Source organism: Gasterosteus aculeatus, unplaced genomic scaffold (genome assembly GCF_964276395.1).
Source record: "Gasterosteus aculeatus unplaced genomic scaffold, fGasAcu3.hap1.1 HAP1_SCAFFOLD_124, whole genome shotgun sequence".
NCBI lineage: Eukaryota > Metazoa > Chordata > Actinopteri > Perciformes > Gasterosteidae > Gasterosteus > Gasterosteus aculeatus.
In genome coordinates, this window is record NW_027554978.1 from 1 (window position 1) to 18,755 (window position 18,755).

At 42.4% G+C, this 18,755-nt stretch overlaps 3 protein-coding genes, 2 long non-coding RNA genes and 1 other non-coding gene across 11 annotated transcripts; 4 read left to right on the forward strand and 2 right to left on the reverse strand.

Moving 5' to 3' along the window:
• The first annotated feature begins 490 nt into the window (after positions 1-490).
• On the forward strand, positions 491-2,371 carry LOC144395251 (uncharacterized). The gene is made up of 2 exons (XR_013457390.1): positions 491-616; positions 1,299-2,371. It is a non-coding gene; the product is annotated as an uncharacterized LOC144395251 (long non-coding RNA).
• An 83-nt stretch (positions 2,372-2,454) lies between these two features.
• LOC144395249 (uncharacterized) lies at positions 2,455-4,302 on the reverse strand. Of its 6 annotated transcripts, none has more exons than XM_078098114.1 (8): positions 4,205-4,283; positions 3,956-3,982; positions 3,790-3,861; positions 3,557-3,625; positions 3,349-3,399; positions 3,079-3,141; positions 2,920-2,995; positions 2,455-2,788 (listed from the first exon to the last, which is right to left on the reverse strand). In XM_078098114.1, the coding sequence occupies exons 1-8, from the start codon at positions 4,209-4,211 to the stop codon at positions 2,755-2,757; spliced, it is 399 nt and encodes a 132-aa protein (XP_077954240.1). In that variant the 5' UTR covers positions 4,212-4,283; the 3' UTR covers positions 2,455-2,754. The 6 variants fall into 6 exon arrangements, with proteins under 6 accessions (XP_077954240.1, XP_077954236.1, XP_077954239.1 ...); XM_078098112.1 differs by having other exon boundaries at positions 2,610-2,788; positions 4,172-4,300; XM_078098115.1 differs by lacking the exon at positions 2,920-2,995 and having other exon boundaries at positions 2,646-2,788; positions 3,055-3,141; positions 4,172-4,302.
• A 575-nt stretch (positions 4,303-4,877) lies between these two features.
• Positions 4,878-14,504, forward strand: LOC144395247 (protein bicaudal D homolog 2-like). The gene is made up of 8 exons (XM_078098108.1): positions 4,878-5,460; positions 8,210-8,422; positions 9,097-9,249; positions 9,543-10,007; positions 10,516-11,499; positions 11,727-11,878; positions 12,309-12,525; positions 13,260-14,504. The coding sequence occupies exons 1-8, from the start codon at positions 5,221-5,223 to the stop codon at positions 13,260-13,262; spliced, it is 2,427 nt and encodes an 808-aa protein (XP_077954234.1). The 5' UTR covers positions 4,878-5,220; the 3' UTR covers positions 13,263-14,504.
• On the reverse strand, positions 7,077-15,504 carry LOC144395252 (uncharacterized). The gene is made up of 3 exons (XR_013457391.1): positions 15,148-15,504; positions 13,078-13,182; positions 7,077-8,407 (listed from the first exon to the last, which is right to left on the reverse strand). It is a non-coding gene; the product is annotated as an uncharacterized LOC144395252 (long non-coding RNA).
• Positions 14,934-18,421, forward strand: LOC144395248 (caspase recruitment domain-containing protein 19-like). The gene is made up of 6 exons (XM_078098109.1): positions 14,934-15,099; positions 15,572-15,711; positions 16,016-16,172; positions 16,319-16,381; positions 16,588-16,653; positions 16,775-18,421. Exons 1-6 carry the CDS (start codon positions 15,054-15,056, stop codon positions 16,882-16,884), a joined length of 582 nt encoding a protein of 193 aa, XP_077954235.1. The 5' UTR covers positions 14,934-15,053; the 3' UTR covers positions 16,885-18,421.
• LOC120835875 (U6atac minor spliceosomal RNA) lies at positions 17,783-17,910 on the forward strand. Its single transcript, XR_005714631.1, has one exon. It is a non-coding gene; the product is annotated as a U6atac minor spliceosomal RNA (small nuclear RNA).
• Positions 18,422-18,755: the final 334 nt, after the last annotated feature.

An 18,755-nucleotide genomic window follows, 5' to 3' on the forward strand; every position in this document is an offset into this window, starting at 1 on the left:
CAGTGCAACAAATACTCCTTCTGAAACATAAGCTTTCGACTAAATCACATTTGACATATCCAATACTGTAAGACCATATGTGATAATTCACGGTTTATTACTTTTTCAATTACATTACGTTTGAGAATTGCTGAAATAAAACCTATTTGAAATGCTCGGTCTTAGAATCTGCATAGCTGTCGTTCTGAACTTAATTGTGAAAGCAAGCTTGCATGGATTTCGGTCTTTGTCAATGATTTTGCAACAGCACTGGAACCAAAACTAAAACTATGGAAGTTACATTTGTGATGTAAACTGCCACTGTGATATCTCAAACAACACATGCATTGTGTTTGTATTAATCGCTAGTTTCCGGCTTAAATCGAGCATTAACACTTAAATCGAGCATTAAATCGACATCAATCACTACTTGAATCGCATGTTTCAGCTGCCCCAAAGCCATTTTCACTATCACGCTACCAACTTGCCTCAACTGAATGAACTGAATTTTCAGAGAGGATCTCCGTCAGGGTCATTGACCCATTCACAATCAAACCACTGGATGTCAAAACTATCATCGACCACACGCGTGCCACCAGGGGACGGATCCTCACTGTGGAGGACCACTACTATGAAGGTAGGCCATGAAAGATGCTCATTGCTGTTGAGCTTCTGCATGTTGTGTGACCACAACTGACCTAACAGCAACAAGCCTCTCAGCATAATGCAGCGGGGGGTCGCCGTCATTGGCCCAAATCCTCGGCTGTGTTGAGGTGGCATGTTTTCATTGGTTCAGCAACAGAGACGCGATGTGGTGGCATTTGCTTATTGGCTGGGGGGGCTGGCTGACTGTTCTGTGCTCGCATTGCAGGCAAGGTATTGCTATTGTGGGGCATTTTGTAAGTGCGAGAGCAAGAGGGGCAGAGTGCTGTCAGATTTCCTTAGCCGAGCATGTGCCCATGGGGCTCTGTGTGACCTAGATAACGCAGACAGCCATGCCCCACGTGCCCGTTAAGAGAGGGGACGGGTGATTGCACGGACTTGACTAGACAAAGGATTTTTGGCCATCGGTCTGATGTTTGGAATCTCTTTCATTTCACATCTGGACCGGATAGAGTTAAAGTGGTGGAGGACATGTTTAGATTTAGCTTTTTTTGTAATGATTTCTGGTCCCTCTCCATGTATGTGACCACATGATGCTTCTACACAGCCACGACTTTGGCGTTCAATTGAACCCCAAGAGCCTTTGAAACAATCGGGCGTCCACCAATTTGTTTTCCCTCCTTCCATCTCTCATGGGATTCATTATTGTTCCACAGGTGGACTTGGGGAGGCCGTGTCCTCAGCAATGGTCAATGAGTCCGGCTTCAATTTGCACCGCCTGGCTGTGTCCCACGTCCCCCGCAGTGGCAAACCACATGAGCTGCTCAAGATCTACGGCATCGACCGCGATTCCATCACGCAGGCCGTCCGCAAGATGCTCAGCAGCTCCACCAACGCCAAGTAACTTCATCGCTGCCCCACCCACCTTTTTCATTACACCCCTGCAGATAAACACGTCAAGTATGTTTTTGATTGACATGACACCCAGCTCTGCACACTCCTTCACTGTGAATGCCCCCGAGTGTGTCGTGAAGTAATGTGATTTTGTGCTGTACACTAGTAGTTCCACATTTACCTCGCTTTCACGCATCCGTCACATCCCACACTCATGAACGGAGACAAACCAATGTCCTCGCCCCTAAACTCAATGTCATGAACCAGTTCAGTCATCGAAATGTGGCCATAACGGACTTTGTTGTTAGTGGATGTTCAACCTATGAAACAAAACATTGTTACGTGTTCAACATTTGTACTGTGTGATGCTCTCATGTGTTTTTTAATGCTCGTTGATTAATTCAACTCAAAAGGGTTTTATATTGTTCTGATGTAGCTCTTGGGTGGGGCTTAGTTTTAAAGTAGTTTATCGTGACAACAGTGTCAGAAATAAGATTACTGAGTCGTTGTTTTTAGAAAGTAGAGGAGAAAAGAAAAAATCAAACAAATGTAGGTAGGTCATAAACATCAGTCACTCCAAGCATCATTTAAACCCTGTGGTCTCAAACGTTGTTTCAGTTCTATTCAGCACTGTGTTTTTCTGTTATGATATTGATGTTTCCATCAACCCGCACACTTCAGTGTTCATTTATACTTGCAGTACAAGTGGCCCATAAAATCAATGTGATGATGCATTATGTTGTCAATGATTTCATAAAAGGCCTTTCAAGTGCTGGTGGAGCGCGTGGCTTGCTGTGACTGACGCTAAGTTGACCCAAGACCAAACACTTTGTTACTTGAAATTTTGTATGTACACCGACGTTCATGTAATAAAGCCCTCTGCGTTTGACTTTGAGCAATCGCAATGTTTTTTTTCTTTTTTGCCTAGAACAGTTTATCTGTGTGTGCAGTTCAAAGCAGTACACACACACAAGAATCTGCAATTAACGTTTTAATTCAAACCCTGTCTAAATAAGTGATTCAAAACCAGGATGAATGACAACACACAGTAGTATAGACAATTCTGCATCAATCTGTATCCCTGGTTTTATAATTTAATAATTTATTTACCCCACGTACCTGGGATAGTTTGATACATTTGATCTGAGATATTGTGTCTTTGGAGATGTGGTTGACTCTCTGGTAGAATTCAGCATCAGAAGTTGTGTTCATCAAATACAACTCTTCTTTTTTACCTTGTAGAAAACCAGATGTACATTCTGTGGTTGTAACCTTCTTCTACCAACTGCGGCGCTGTCTCTTTCTCAGCTTCCTGCACAAATGATCATGCAAATATCAAAATTTCAAAGAAATTTTAAGACACAGAATTTGACGGTTGATACAAAGGCTGTCAGTTGGGACAATGTGCAAAATTACAACCTGTTTTTTAGTAAGCCCACCTACCCGAGAGAGCTGTATTTCCGTTTGGCTCCTCTAAGAGCAAACACTATTATTCCACATCCATAAGACAGTGTGTACACTGGAATAAAGCACAACATTTAACCACGGAGGTAGAACTCTCCAAAAGCATGTGCATACCTGCTGTAAAGTATGTGACTTTACCATGATAAGAGTTGAGGTTCAGGATGGCCACAAAAAGTGCAAAACAAAATCCCCAGTAGACATCTAAAGAGAGTTACAAGATAACGTTTTAATAAAGAACAGGTACGTTTCCGTATTTATGCATGATGCTTGTAATGATGGCAATTGCTAGCGATACTTTTATTGGTAGATATGAACTATAACCCTCTCAATCAGCTGCACATCATTTATGAACTAATAGATAAAGAAATTGCTAGCACACATCATAACTGAATCAACTAGTGCGTGTACCTCTTCTGACATAGGGAGGACCTTTGCACCTTCTAGTGTGGGCTGGCAGATCTAACAGGAAACATATGAAATGAACATTTGTGTTTCCATTGTTGTTCAACCATACACATATGATTAGGTAATCACCCAAGATAATGTTTAGCATTTCAAAAGAAACATCTTCTGTTAAAAAGTAACTATTATGGTTATAAAACAAAGTGCAGCTTACCAGATATTATCCCCAAAATCTCGAACACGATGGTGAAAAACACACCAAGAACTGATGGAACAACGAGTCCTGCAAGAGAGAAATCGTTCTTCTTAAACCATTACAAAGTAAATTGTATAAACTTTAACTTTAAATTTACCTCCTCACAACAAATGAACAATGTTTGTTGATTAATAAAATCATGGGAATGTATATTTATTTCGCATTTAGTTGAGTTATACTGTATGTCTCACCATAAAATGGTCGGTAGAGTGCCGTTCCACATCCCAAACCAAAGCAGATTGAATAAAAATGATAATATTTGTCTGAAATGTTCAGAAGGAATAGATTAAATTACGAAATATGTTCTAAATAAAGGATGATTTGTTTTGTTTTGTGCCACCATTATAATGTACGTACAGTGTCTGTAAAAGTCCTTCCGTATTCCTGTAAAATAAACATTAGGATTATCTGTTGTAGAGACCGATCAACACAAATAGCTTAATAGATAAACACAAAGTAGAATATTGCGAGGGACAGAAAGACCGAGAGAAGACTGAAAAATACAGAAATAAAGTGACATAAAAAAATAATGTCTACTGTATACTGTGCAGTGAGAAAATGGATTAACATTACCACAAGTGAAATACCATGTCATGGTATACACACCCTGCATGTTCAGCTCCAGGTAAATACTAAATACTGGCAGGTGTAACTACAACGGCATAAGTAAACTCCAACGCAACGCGTTGGAGTTTCCGTCCGACGGGTTTCACTCTGTGAAACCCGTCGGACGGAAAGTCCCAGAAAAGAAATGTTTTGCTTTCACATTCACATGGTTAAATACAGCTATGGTTAAATATGGTTAATACGGATAAGCTTCAATATTACAATGTGTCGTGGCCGCATGATTATGGTCAAGTTATTAATTTAATGGAAGAGATTGACACACAGATAAAAAATCTATACCATTTTTGGTGAACACAGATAAGAAAATGATTTTAATAACTTTTGTATAATATTATGGATATGGATATGATAAGAAATACCCTAAAGCTTTATCTTGGTAGTGTCGCTGCAATCTGCTGTTTAAAACCGTCTTTCCCTGCAAATAATCCAGTTGATAAGAAACTTTTTATCTACTTAGATGAAAATAATGTTTTGTTTGATCCCTCTTGGGTTTAGTTGCAATTTTACCATAACATATCTAGATGGCAGTGCTGCATTATAATCTGTAGTAGTTACTGAATCCACGTCCCAGTCCACGCAATGCATTCTGGTACTTGAAGTAAACACGGCAGCTGCAACGCGTCGTCTTTGCGATACTGACGCCACGCATACAACTACATTTCCCTCCACTCCCTCGCCGTTTTGAACGCCGCACAGAAGTAGCTTTTTCCAATCGCTGACCTCAACGGAAGTTCCCTCTGTCAGATTCACGAATAACCCGAAGAGGAACTCCTCGAAAATGACCAAAGTGTCCTTCAGGTCGAGCATCGTTGAACCGTGGGGCGGGAAAAGGCAAACGGTACTTAAAGCTATTTAGGTCCCAACAATGCGGCTCAAACAAAGCCCGCAGTGATTTTATTTGTGTGTGTGCGGTCTCGGTGGTCGCGTGCGCTGCCCTCGCTAGCCGAAGGGCTGGATCCCGTCACGGCTCGTGAGTTCGGCGGCTCGCACCAAAGATGTCCGCGGAGGAGCAGGGGTTCGCCGAAGCGGTCCTGGTGACCGAGGCCGGGCCGCAGTGGCTTCGGGTCGAGGTCGAGCGTCTCACCCGGGAGCTCCGCGAGACGACCGCCGAGAAGATCCAGGCGGCGGAGTACGGGCTCGCGGTGCTCGACGAGAAGCAGCAGCTCAAGCAGCGGTTCGATGAGTTGGAGACTGAGCACGAGACGGTCCGGCAGGAGCTGGATCAGCTGAAGGAGGTAAACCCGGTGCGCCTTCTTAAGATGAGCAGCGGGGGGGTCGTTAACCCGACGTTTTGTTTGTACCGGGACGTGAACGGTCCGCGTCAGTCGGAGCCGCACCGGGTGTGATCAGAACCATTGTTCCTCGTGTCAGCTGGCCCTGGCTCGCTGCGCGAGAGAACTTCGTAACAACTTATGAGAGTCCGTGAGAGAGACCCGACCGGCTGAAAGCTTTCTCTGATTGTTGCATGAAGTCATAATGACGGGTGCATTGTCACGGTTCTGTAGGTAGTCGGCCGCTTGATGTTTCCTTGGCGCTGACAGATCCAATAGAAGTTATTTTTAGCCGCATGCCCGTGCTTGCTCTTGGTATGCGAGGTTGGGGCCTTGAAATTAGACGTCTGCAGCTGCAACAGATTCCGATGCCTGTGTGTCCAGCCTGCTGGTAGTTGTAAACCCAATAAACTAACAAGAAGGGTCAGGCTCTTGAGGCATGCTGCTTATCTTCCAATGGCTAATCTATACATTTATTGGAGCTGATCAATCATTTTTATTTCTGGTATCTAATATGAAAACACAGCTGACGCTCACTCATTGTGACACGTTAGTTCTTCCTCGTAAGAACTAACGAACTATTGCAGAATGTACATTCTAGATATCCAGATAGAGATCATTGGCAAGTCAGAGATTCCATTTTCCCCAGGAAGAATTCTGTTGTGGATATCTAAATTGTTGATAGGAAAAAAGTCATTGCGGATATCGGAAATGCCCTAATACGAGGAACGGATCGATAGGAAAATAGGAAGACACTTTTTAAATAGGCCTTAAATTCCGATTTAAGAAGTACAATCAGTTATAAATGTATTAGAATAATACTTTTACTACTGAGGATTGTATTGTAGTTATCTGTAATTACAATTGTTACCAGTGAGAACACAAATTTTAACTAGGAGAAATGGAGACTTACATCCAGGAGTCATTAAAAACAATGGCTGCCTTAAGGCTGTAGTTTCTACATGCATGTTTGCGATTTATGTGTCTGAAGGGGAATCTGGAGAAAGTTGATATCCATTAGTGGTATTTTCATAACTGCCCTCGTCTGATCACATTTATTTATTCATTATGTTCGTTGGAAAGACATTCTAACCCCAAACTATAAAAAGTAACAGCATCTGGTTTTCTCCTCACTAGCTACAACCTTTGTGCGTTTGTCACTGAAGCAGTCAGAAGAGACTTTGGTTTTCCTCTTTCATCGTTGCCCTCAAATCCGTCTGCCTGAGACTTCTTTTTAACCAACTCAAAAAAAAGAAATATTTGCTACCAGGATCCTAAGACTTAACAAATTAGGAGAAGTCTGGGTTTTCCCTCCTGCTCCATTTCGTCAGTCTTGCAGCCAGTTTATTGACCTTCAGAGGATCTGCATCCTAAGGCGGTTGCACATTCGCCTCAACACGCCACAGTCGTGGTCTCCACTTGTTTTTCACTGTATCTCCGATGCTTGCCTCTTAATATTTTTGTGTGTTCGAATATTTAAATGCGTGTTGTTTAGCTGGTTGCCAGAAAGCCACAAATGCTTAATGTTGTGTAAAAATGACAGCATCAGCAGTGAACATGATATGCTGAGACTGAAGCTGTTAATAATAAACATGTCTGTTTAATCACAAGCATTACCACATATTCCTGCAGTATGTCCAATTTCCATTGTGTCTTTTTGATACTCTTTGGTCTTTTAAACGTCTCAAAATGAGGAACTTCTTGTTCTTGTTACAATGTCCCGCAGTCCAAGGTCATGTGCTTCCGTTGCTTGTATTCTTATTTTTTTAAACTAAATTTAAACCCTTAAATATAATCCGTTCGATGTGACAAAGGAAATCCACGACTCATATTGAAGACGCTGCAAACAGGGGATGTTTGAGGGGAAGTGACTCATTTTTACAGCACTATTTTCTGTTCCTTAATGAAACCTCCAGACTTGCTTGTGTCCCCTTTCTGTGCGAGTTTGAATAAGTTCTTCTCAGTTGTGATTTTCCCCGCCTGTTGCGTTATTCACAGGACAGACCGAGTCCAGTCAACGTGACTCAGTGTCGTTTTCATTGTCTTGGTATCTCATGATTGGGAAAGCTGCTCCTCTCTTTAGTAGAGAAAGTCTCTTTAGACTTTATTAGAGTCTCGGTGAACGAATCACCCGTCAGCATCCGCGTGTCTTTATTTCAACTGACCGCTGCCTGTCACACGTTTCCTCTTGTTTGAGGGATAAATAGGTTTGGTTTGAAGCTGCTGGGTTTCCGGGCTTTCTAGCACACGTTGAGTCACTAGTTTGGCTTTCAGTGCCTGTTGGCAAACCTTTTACTCAAATGGGAATCTGGCATTAACTGGTCATCCTATTCAAACTATTGCTATCGAACTATCCCGCCTGTCAGATTTCTACGTTGGACAAAATAAAACAAAAAAAATCCAGAATGTGTATTGGACCAGAGCAGTCTTCACCCGTAATCTGTTTTTGTGCTCTGTTAGTGTAAGATGACCCTCATGACATAAGACCAAATGGCGCAGTGGGGTAACGCAGCACTTTCAAGTGCTTGGTCTTCAGAAATAAATTCTGTTAATAGCAGGCTCTTCGTATTCTGGATTAAACATTTTGGGGAATATAACCTTCTTCTATCGCTACAGTCTTGGTTGTTCTTGCCATACTTGTGATTCCGCGCGCGCTTCCTAAAACGATTACGCCCCTGCGAAATGATGTTCATTCCTCGTCCGTGTCCCCCAGGCCTTTGGACAGGCGTACTCAGCCCACAGGAAGGTGGCAGCCGACGGGGAGAGCCGGGAAGAGTGCCTGATCCTGGAGTCCGCCAGTAAGGAGGCTCTCTTCCAGCAGAAGGTCCTGGAGTTGCAGAATGAGCTCCGACAGGCCAAAGCCTCCCTGACAGGCGTCCAGACCGAGAATGACCGCCTGTCCTCCATCGCCCTGGAGATGAGAGAGGTGCTTGTTCAATTGATTCGTTGATTTACAAAATACACTTTTTCCTCATTTGAATAACTTTTTAATCCCGTATTTATCAATAAAAACTTGATCTACCTTTTTTTTTTTTTTTTTTATAGCCCTTTTTATGTTGTAAAAATATATATATATTTTTTTGAGTACTGCTACAATCTGGATAGTTTATCCCTCACTTTAAATAAAAGCTAGTATCAAAGTACATCTTGTCTTTGAAATACTATCGTATAATGTAGATACATTTATACAGTATAAAAGAAAAGGTTGGTAGGTTAAGACTGACGACCACGAGTTGATCGGGTGACTTGAGAGAGTTGAAGTTTGTGCTTCTGATGGGGGAGGGTCAGCTGGCGGGATTGAATCCCCGCAGTAAAGATGATGTAATGGTCCAGAGTGAGTGACACAAAGAACGTCCTCTGCCAGGGCTCCCTGTAGCACGGGCTGGCAAGTGGACCATGTCCTCCTTCCGTCATCACATTTATCTGCCAAAGCTTTGCCCCCTGCAGTATGTGGAACATGCCGACGCGCTGACTCCTCATTTCACTTGACCAGACGGTTGAAGGTTGTAGTTTGCAGTGCGATTTTAGGTTAATGTGTATTTTCGCTTCTCCTGCATTCCCTTACGGCATGTCGTGTTTCCCCTGTACTCCGTGGGAAAGGCGTCCGAGCTGGCGGAGCTGCAGCGGGGGCAGCTGCGTGACGACATGAGGGAGTACAAGGTGCGAGAAGCTCGTCTGCTGCAGGACTACAGCGAGCTGGAGGACGAGAACATCTCTCTTCAGAAACAAGTGTCCGTGCTGCGACAGAACCAGGTGAGGAGGAGGAGTTGGAGCATAAAACTCATTTGGTCTCTCCTCAAACTACACAAATTATTGTAGTTATTTTTCTACAATAAACACACCTGTCATTGGGACCCTTTTGATGTTTTGTTACAATGTGAAATTGTAACTAAACAATTTTATGCTTTTTTTTTTTATGCTAATATTCACACAAAGCTTCCACACTGGACACAATTCATGCGATCCTATGAAATCTTAAGCTTTTTAGCAAAGTGTATTGGTACAATTATTAGCAATTGAATTTATGTTTCCTACCATCTGCTAAGGTGGAATTTGAAGGTCTGAAGCATGAGATCCGCCGCCTGGAGGAGGACTCTCAGTGCCTCCACAGTCAGCAGGAGGAAGCCGTGCGCCTGAGAGAAATCGCAGAGCGACAGCTGACGGAGGCCCTAGAAACGATCAAAACGGAGCGTGAGCAGAAAGCCGCCCTTCGCAAGGAGCTCTCCCACTACATGACCATCGGCAGCTCCGTGTACAGCGGCTCCTACAGCATCTCCATCGACAACCTGAAACTCCACGACGACTCCTCCTCCATCACGGAGGCCGACAACGACGATCTCATCAGAGGCTTCGAAAACGGCTTGGCCAAGATGGGTGAAGGTGACGGAGACAACCGAACTGCCGCGAACAAGAGAGGAGATGCTTTCAAGCCGGCTCCGAGCCTGGTGGACGACCTGCTGAGTGAGCTCAACATCTCCGAGATCCAGAAGCTTAAACAGCAGCTTTCGCAGGTATGGAATCCATGAACTGCTCCAGCTCGATTAGGTGTTTCTCTGTATATTTATTGTGAGGGTTTGTCTGAATCGATTTGTCTAAGCTGTAATTTATTGGTAATCGGGTCCTGGGTTAAACATTCTATTATATAATACAACAACCTCTCAATTTATGACAGAAGTAAAACATTTCTACAGCAGAAACTGTTAAACTTCAATGCATTGCCTCAAATGTTCTTTTTCCTTTTTTAACACTATCAGAATAGACAAGCTAACTAAGTCCTCGATATCCGTTCTAATACACAATTTCAGAAACTAGGTTTTATTCACTATTTGTAAAGAGAGCTAAAAATAGTGATTAAGTGACTACGGGTCTGGTAAAGTTCTTTAATTTAGCCGTTGTCAAAACGCAAAACATTATTTCTCGGTTCAACTTGTCGGTGCACAAGATTACAGTAGAGCTCAGATCTTTAACTCTCCCTGCATCAGAATAGACGGACTGAGAGTTCTTTTGTGTTCCCGTTAGGTGGAGCGGGAGAAATCCGCCCTGATCAACAGCCTGCAGGAGAACCAGAAGCACCTGGACCAGGCCTACGGGACCGTGTCTGAGCAGAAGGAAACGGTCAACCGGCTAACTGAGAACCTCACTGCAATGAGGAAACTTCAGGCCAGTAAGGAGCGCCAGTCCGCCCTCGACAGTGAAAAGGACAGGGACAGCCACGATGACGGCGACTACTACGAGCTGGACATCAATGGACCCGAGATCCTGCAGTGTAAATACACGGTGGCCGTATCCGAAGCTGGCGAGTTGAGGCAGGAGTTGAAGACCCTGAGGTCCCAGTACGAGGAGTGTCGAACCCAGTACGAGGGGGAGCGAGCGCGGCTGGATACCGACATCCAGGAGCTGCGGTCCAAGTTGTCTTCCCTGGAGAAGATTAGCCAAGCAGACAAAGCGGAGGTGGCTCGCCTGGAGAAGGAGCTCCGCCTGGTCAGCGAGTCGGCGGGAGAATCGCTCGGCAGCCTCAATGTGGCACAGGATGAGCTCATAGCTTTCAGTGAGGAGCTGGCCAATCTCTACAACCACGTGTGTATGTGCAACAATGAGACCCCCAACCGCGTCATGCTCGACTACTACAAGGAAGGAAAGGCCACAGCGAGAAAGGGACACGAAGGCAAGGAGCACCAGTCGTCCATCCTTCTCACTAATGGGCTGATCACTGAGACTGAATCTGGAAGTTCCTTCCTTGTGTCGGTCCAAGAGCAACGGCCAGAACCCATGAACGTCTATAACCTCGTAGCCATCATCAGGGACCAGATCCGCCACCTGCAGCAGGCGGTGGACCGCACCACGGAGCTGTCGCGTCAGAGACTTGCTAATCTGGAAATGGGCACGGTGTCGGACAAGGACAAAGAGGCTTGCGTCGGAGAGATCCTCAAATTGAAGTCCCTACTAAGCACCAAAAGGGAACAGATCGCCACTCTCCGAGCTGTGCTGAAGGCCAACAAACAGGTCAGAGGACCGATCTGTGTGTGTGTGTGTGTGTGTGTGTGTGTGTGTGTGTGTGTGTGTGTGTGTGTGTGTGAGGAAGGATGTTCATTGTTTCTCCAACTGAGTCGAACAGAAAACGAGTCTAGTCTTGAGCTAAAAATAACCGCTGGGCTTGGACTTGACAGAAGTGCACGAAATGACTGGATGAATAATGAATGAATGGTTATATAACATCTTATTCCTTTTAGACGGCTGAGGTTGCTCTGACCAACCTGAAAAGTAAGTATGACAGCGAGAAGGGGATGGTGACTGAGACCATAATGAAGCTCCGCAATGAACTCAAAGCTCTGAAAGAGGACGCTGCAACATTCTCCTCTCTTCGAGCCATGTTCGCCACAAGGTGAGATTACACAAAATCACTGGTTTACATTCCTGACAAACATGATATTAACTATCCTGCTGGCCAAGTCACGTGGGGCTCACATCGCACTGCATCACAACTATTGTGAAACCGGAAACCTTAAAAGAGCAATGATGCATCTTTATGTCCTGCTAAATCTGCCACTTCTCGTCAGATTTCCCTAAAGAAAATTAAAATTGGAACTATTTCACGGCAGTGTGTAGGTTTGTAAGAGACGCAAAGCATTGTGGGAATTTTCTGATGTAATGGACCTCTTCCTCCCATCTGGGAAATGCTGTCTGGGAAATGGAGAAAAACAGATGACCATAGCAGCAGATCCAGGCACATTGCTCCACCTGCTGGACACAAACAGTAACTTCCTTTTGCGCCTCTTTTACTCTTCTCTCCACATCTCCTCTCTCTCCCTCAGGTGCGATGAGTATGTGACCCAGCTGGACGACATGCAGAGGCAGCTGGTGGCCGCTGAGGACGAGAAGAAGACCTTGAATTCTCTGTTGCGTATGGCCATCCAGCAGAAACTGGCCTTAACGCAGCGGCTGGAGGACTTGGAGTTTGAACACGAGCAGGAGCGCCGCAACAGTGCCAAGGGCAAGACAAAGGCCAAGGGAGCCTCTTCCAGCCACCATGTGAGTGCGAACTTGTTGTACAAACTAAGCTTCAGCAGAGGCACCGGGTTCACATTCCAAGCTCTATTTGGGCTTTTGAAACTTTTATATCTATATTTTAAGATATTTATTTCTCTCAGGCTTTGCTCTTATTTTCTAACACTGAGGGCTCCGTTTTAATTATGCTGCTAAAACATGATATGACAGACTGGAATTATTACTATTTAATCAGTTTGAACTGTTAACAATTCATGGGTTTGTTTACGATGTTCTCGATGTTCTGAACATGTGAAGTATTTTTTTCACGAGTGATATTTATATAATTATTTTGCGTATAGTTTAAGAATGTATAGTTATTTTTGGAAATTGTTTGAATTCTTGTTTGAGTTATGATGATGCTGTATAAAGCGCTTTGTAATGTGAAAACTGTTGTTATTCTATTTGCGATCTACTTTCTTTCAAAACAAAACAATTGTATTTATTTATTTGGATGACAAAACAATCTGAATCAAAAAGATTGTCAGCATTGAAGTCTATTTGAGTGAGCATTGACATGACCTTGGTGCACGTTACCTGTGCGATCAGTGACTCGTTGAAGCCTGCATGCATTACACGCCGTATCTTCTCCTTCCTTCTTCCATCTCCGTTTCCTAATTGCCACCATGATGATCTTCATTTCTGTATTTAAGAGCAAATTGAAATTTCAACTATCAATCACCAATCAATCTAATGTGATTTTATCTTTCCATTTGCAGTAAATCTATCATGCCAAGTGTCCTTAAGGAGGTTCGTCAGAGTGTCTGACAGTGTCCATTCATCTGGTTCCTTCACACTCTAATCCTGGTCCAAAGCATGTTGATAACACAAGAACACATTCAACAGTTTGTTGTCTGGGGGCCTTGTTTTAGAGTGCCAAAACAAGTATGTAAAACCATGTCGGACGCGCAGAAAGAAAGACTCATCGCATCAGCTGCCAACTGCAGTCCTCCACAAATCCACCAACAATATGCACCACTACTATTTTTGAACCACCGCAAGAATCAAGACGTGTGTTTTACTAACTGCCGATTGCTTGTGTAACCCGACTGTGCACTTTTGGTTTCTCACTCACTCTTAGGTGATTCCTCGTTGTTTTTAAAAACCGTACTAATTGTTTCAAGTATAATATCATGTTTTTTACCGGATGTGCATGTTTTTTCACCAGTTTCTTTATGATATAATTTTCAATAGATTTATCCATATTTATTTTATATAGTATGCAGTTATTCTCGTGAAACCAGAAATCTGTCTTACTGGTTGAAACCCTGGAGAAAAAAAAAAGAGATTAATACACTTTTCCTTTTTGGCCTTAAACGTATGGGTGCCTTTCTATCAGCCCATAAAGACTTTCAAAGTTGTCGATATTATTGATAACCATTAAGAAAAATGATTCAATGTTTTATTTCCACTTTATGACCCTGCTAATATGGAGTTCACTTTTTGGATGTTATGTATGATTGTCATGACTTAGGAAGAGTATAAATGCAAATGCTTATTTAAAGATTTTTAAGTTAAGGTCAGTTAATAGTATTCATAAACTTTATTTACCAAGCAGTGTTTTTAATGTCATTGGTTTAATACAATATTTTGTAAACCTTTTGAGTCCTTAAATCTGCAAACAAGGCAGCAGTACCATTTTGTGTTACAAGTGCAATTTGCAAACATGCTCGTAGAGGACAACTAAATGTTTATGCTATGTAAAGAATATTGTACATTTTGTTCACATTGTTGCTCATATACTTGGTCCTATTTGTTTGTTTTTACATTAACTGCAAATGTATTTATTTGACACGGTTCCGACTACAGGATATCCTCATCCTTTTCATTTTGTACGGGACATAAGATGTGGTGATAATGGAGACCAGACTGAACTTGTGGTAAAACACTAGCATATCCATGGCTCTGGGATACTGTCTATAACAGTGATGGTTGGAGAAAAAATAAATCTAACTTTTACAATATTGTGATTATTGTTCTTCATGAATCAAACATTAGGTAACTATCATTTCCACAACATAAATATATATATTTTTAAGTGCTATATACTTTCACTGACAAGAACTATTTACTATTGTCTGTACTTTGGGTATGTTCTCAGCAGTAGTAGCTAAATTAAGCATACATTAATGGGCAAGTAAATAATATAGATAGGAAATACAATCGATATAGGCCCTACAATTTAATGTTAAAAATTATTGTAAACGTACAAATTGACAGATCAAACACTGTTGTACACTTTCGTTAAACACATTTTGGGTATATCAAATGTAGCTTTTCACATTAAAACGCATTGCAATAAAAGAATATGAATGATTTGCTAAAAGTCACAGTACAGTTAGAAAAGAATGTCAAGCGTTTTTCTAAATCAATTCCAAAAAGCCGTGTCTATTAGTCCATAAGATCCTTCCTCAGCTCCTGCTGTGTTCATTAATGTTTCCGGGGAAGGCAGTTGTTTCCCCCCTTTCCGAAAGGCGTTGACGTAAGCCACGCCTTGCCCGCGAGGTGACGTCATGGGGCGTGTCCAACCAGAGGACAGAGGAGACTCCACAATGGGAGGTTTGTGTTTTTTTCTTTTCTTAATCGTAAACTAGCGCTTTATCTTACCATGTAAGTTAGCTCGCCCTGTATTTCGCTTTAGTATCGCCATTCCGCGGACGTTCCCACAGCGACTCTCGCTGCTGCCTCGCTTCGCCAATGACAGCGTAAAAGTCGCAGTCCTGGAAAAAAGTTCCTCACCACACTTTTCCGTTGGAAACCGCCTTACTCCTCGCCGTGAACCGACGCGTTAGCTGTCAGTGTTGTTGTTGTTGTTGTTGTTACCTCGCGACATTCCAAATGGCCTTTGTCTCCTTTCACCCTCCTGCAACAATAACGTCATATTTCCTACTAATGTCCTTCGTGCGTAACACTTCAGTAAACCGACGCCCCCTCCTCTGGGGGGGCAACGGTCAGCCTGCTGTCGCTGAGTTCAGGGGGTCTTCCTCTTTTTAACGCCGGTTTTGAAACGTGTCTCGCCTGAAATGGACAGACAGTTTCCTCGAGCAGCTGACCGAGGACAGCGTCTTCCTGAAAGCGGAGCGGAGACTGGACACCGAGCTGGTGGACAAAGTCATCCTGCAGCTCAACCGAATCTACCCGCAGATCCTCTCAGACAAGGAGGCCAGCAAAGTCAGTAGGACGAGACCGCAGGAATGTACAAGTACCTCACACATATTTAAGATGACTTTGGCTAATGTATTTTCTTGTAAAATTATGTATTCTCAAGTATGTGGTTAAAAAAAAAAAAAATCATGCCCCAGTTTTATAAATGTCATGACAACATAAAAACATGTTTTATTTGAGTAAGCTATAGCATTTAAAAATAATAATAATTCCTCTTCATTCTGGCGTGGGCGAGTTGTTTAGGCGAGCAGGTTCCAAACCATCATATCAACTAGTAGAAATGTACTTAATGGTTGTTATTTTTATCCAGTTCAGGAACTTGGACGTGCCCACAGGTGTCCGCCTCGGGGAGCTGCTGGCACACCTGCAGGGGAAAGGAGAGGAGGCGTGCAGGGAGTTCTACAGGGCTCTTCACTTGCACGTGGAGGAGGTTTACTACAGCTTGCCCACGCGGCTGCGCCTCAGAGGTTTGTCCCCAAATACCTTTTCTCTAAATCGGGGGTGACATTCATTCATCATTTAGATATTACAGAATGTTTTGTACACGTTATCTTGTTTATTCTAGTATTGGGTACTTTTTTTTTAATCGGCACACTAAAACAATTTGATCCAGATTCCTTAGATCCACTTGCACATCCACGTGTCTACCAACAGAAGTATGTTCTGAACGACAGAGGTAAGATGACCATTTTAAAATAATGTTGGTCAATATATGTGCACACTTGTACTGTTTGCCGATGATTTAGCGATGACCTTAAAGAAATCCCCAAATAAGGAATTGTCAGTGTGAAGAAAACCTTTTCCAGACAAGGACCAGTGATTGTTTAGCACTGCCACACATAATATTTACATTTTTGTTGTTAAGCTTTTATCTCTCTCCAGGTCCCCTCTTCTTTTTGGGCTGTTTCAGCGTTGCTATGGGGATGGCTTTACTCTATTACTACAGTGGTAAGCAGTTTTCCGGTTGTTTAGCGTCACCTGACATTGCACGATTCTTTTGAAAATATTAACTCCACTTGCTCCAATGCTTTTAATTCAGTATTACAAAGATAATGTCTTTGTTTCACAGAGGCCAAAGTGACGGGAGGGAGCCGGGCCCTTGGGATGGCTGCTCTGGGTTTGAAAAGAAATGCACAGGAGGTTCTCATTTGGTACTCTGAAGAAACACTCATGATGTAAGGTGGCGCTTCAGCAGTACCTGCTCTTATGAATCCCTTTTTTACCAAAGTACAGCAAGCACAGCATTTCATTTCTGGAGTTGAATACAAATTTTGTCCACAGTTGTACTGTGTTTTAGGCAGAGTGTTTTGCATGTGATCTTAGTTTTTGAATTTAAAGACATTTTGGTATAGGGTGAATTCAGATCTGCATTTGGCCCTTTGCTCTTATTTCCCCATGTTTTGGTATCCATTTAAGCGGATTGTGATGACTGAATGCAGTCAAGGGGTGAACACGCAGTAAACACAGTAAAGACACGCTAACAAAAGCCAAAATCTTGAAACAGGAAATATTGGTTACTACTCCTACTTTTGATGAACTTCCAAAAGCATTGCTTACATTTCATTAACATATTTTTCTTTTCGGTATATATTAAGTATCATTGAATCCAGAAAACAACAACATGCATTGCTGCCCTCTTGTGGCCAAACGTGAGTTATTTCACCAGCTACATAAATGTGCTGGTTTGTGGTTATATTCTGGATTTTTCAAAATGTGCTTCTCACGTGTAAACAAAAGATTAGTAATATAAAGAAAAGCTAGTAAAATGAATCAAGCTGTGTAATAGAATTACACCGTGGACGATATTTGCAGTCACGTGATCACTTCTACCAATGAAATCCCGCTCTACCAGCGAGGTGCATCATGGGTAGCCCTGTGAACCACTCGAAATATACAATTGTCAGTTAAGATTTGTAAAAGTATCAAAAGAAAGTCACCGACCAACTTTTATTCAATGAAACATTAAACGTGTCTGTTTAATATCTGTAGTTTGTGCTACAATCCGAAAGTTACACCATAAATAAGAATACGACGGAAATCTCCGTGTATATATATCTGCCCGTCGCAACATACTGATGTGTTGTATGAAAGGAGAGAAGGTTAGCACTCCCCTTGACAAGGATGGAATTGGCCCTTGTGGCCATCAACACACATACGGTTAAGGCACTGCCACCTACTTCGTGGCATCTATAACCAATTTTTTTCCATCATAAATTCGTTACGTTTTCTTAAAAACGCCGTAGTGTAAGTTCGTATTTCCTGATGTAAGACCAGTCTCGCGCATAGACAGACGGCTGCCCTTCTTCTTGTTGCTGTTATTTTTTCCCTCTTGGCCAGTTGGAACACACAGATGTTTAACCAAACTCTGACCCTTCACCTGCAGCCGACCTCACTGAGCCACACTCCCAACTACATTTTAATCTTTATGAATCCACTCACCGTTTTTCTGAAGGGGCTTTTTTCAACCGTATTTCTTTGTGGTTTTCTATATGATTCAGGATATCAAAAGCCAATACAAGAAACACACTTCGTTATTTCTTTCCTTTCCTCAACAATTTTGAATTTTACAGGGAAATATTAATCATTAATCATTGAACGATTACTCAATTAATCCAGTGCCTTGTAAAAAAGATATTTGTAAAACTAATGTTGAACTAATGTTTTCTTTGTACAATACAAAAAGTGCATTATAAGAATAAACAAGACAATGAACACATCTTAATACTTTTGTAGTTTTATTTAAAAATGTAATAAGGTCATGTAGTTTGTAAAAGGTTAAAATATGGGGTCCTGACACATGTTATTTACATACACAAACACTTCAGACACAAACGAATATGTATGTATATATATATTATTATGTTCCCTGGCAACGTAAACAAAACAAACGCCAGGGAAATCGGGAAACTAGCAGACAACAGCGGATAGGGCAAACCGGCTCGGCTGTGATCCATTAAGCCTTCTGCTGGACTGTCTGCAAAATACGGAAAGACTCAAGTACACACAGGCCACCAACAGGGAGGTAACAATATATTTATACAGGTAAATCC

Bases quoted from the DNA above. Each gene is read 5' to 3' on its own strand.
- LOC144395249 (XM_078098110.1), bottom strand. From the start codon at position 4,211: ATGCAGGGTGTGTATACCATGACATGGTATTTCACTTGTG. The intron at 3,983-4,171 runs GTAATGTTAATC...TTTATTTTACAG, and splicing joins GACATGGTATTTCACTTGTG to GAATACGGAAGGACTTTTAC. The intron at 3,400-3,556 runs GTAAGCTGCACT...GTTTCCTGTTAG, and splicing joins GATTTTGGGGATAATATCTG to ATCTGCCAGCCCACACTAGA.
- LOC144395247 (XM_078098108.1), top strand. From the start codon at position 5,221: ATGTCCGCGGAGGAGCAGGGGTTCGCCGAAGCGGTCCTGGTGACCGAG. The intron at 5,461-8,209 runs GTAAACCCGGTG...CGTGTCCCCCAG, and splicing joins AGCTGGATCAGCTGAAGGAG to GCCTTTGGACAGGCGTACTC. The intron at 9,250-9,542 runs GTGAGGAGGAGG...CCATCTGCTAAG, and splicing joins CCGTGCTGCGACAGAACCAG to GTGGAATTTGAAGGTCTGAA.
- LOC144395248 (XM_078098109.1), top strand. From the start codon at position 15,054: ATGGGGCGTGTCCAACCAGAGGACAGAGGAGACTCCACAATGGGAG. The intron at 15,100-15,571 runs GTTTGTGTTTTT...TGAAATGGACAG, and splicing joins AGGAGACTCCACAATGGGAG to ACAGTTTCCTCGAGCAGCTG. The intron at 16,654-16,774 runs GTAAGCAGTTTT...TTTGTTTCACAG, and splicing joins TTTACTCTATTACTACAGTG to AGGCCAAAGTGACGGGAGGG.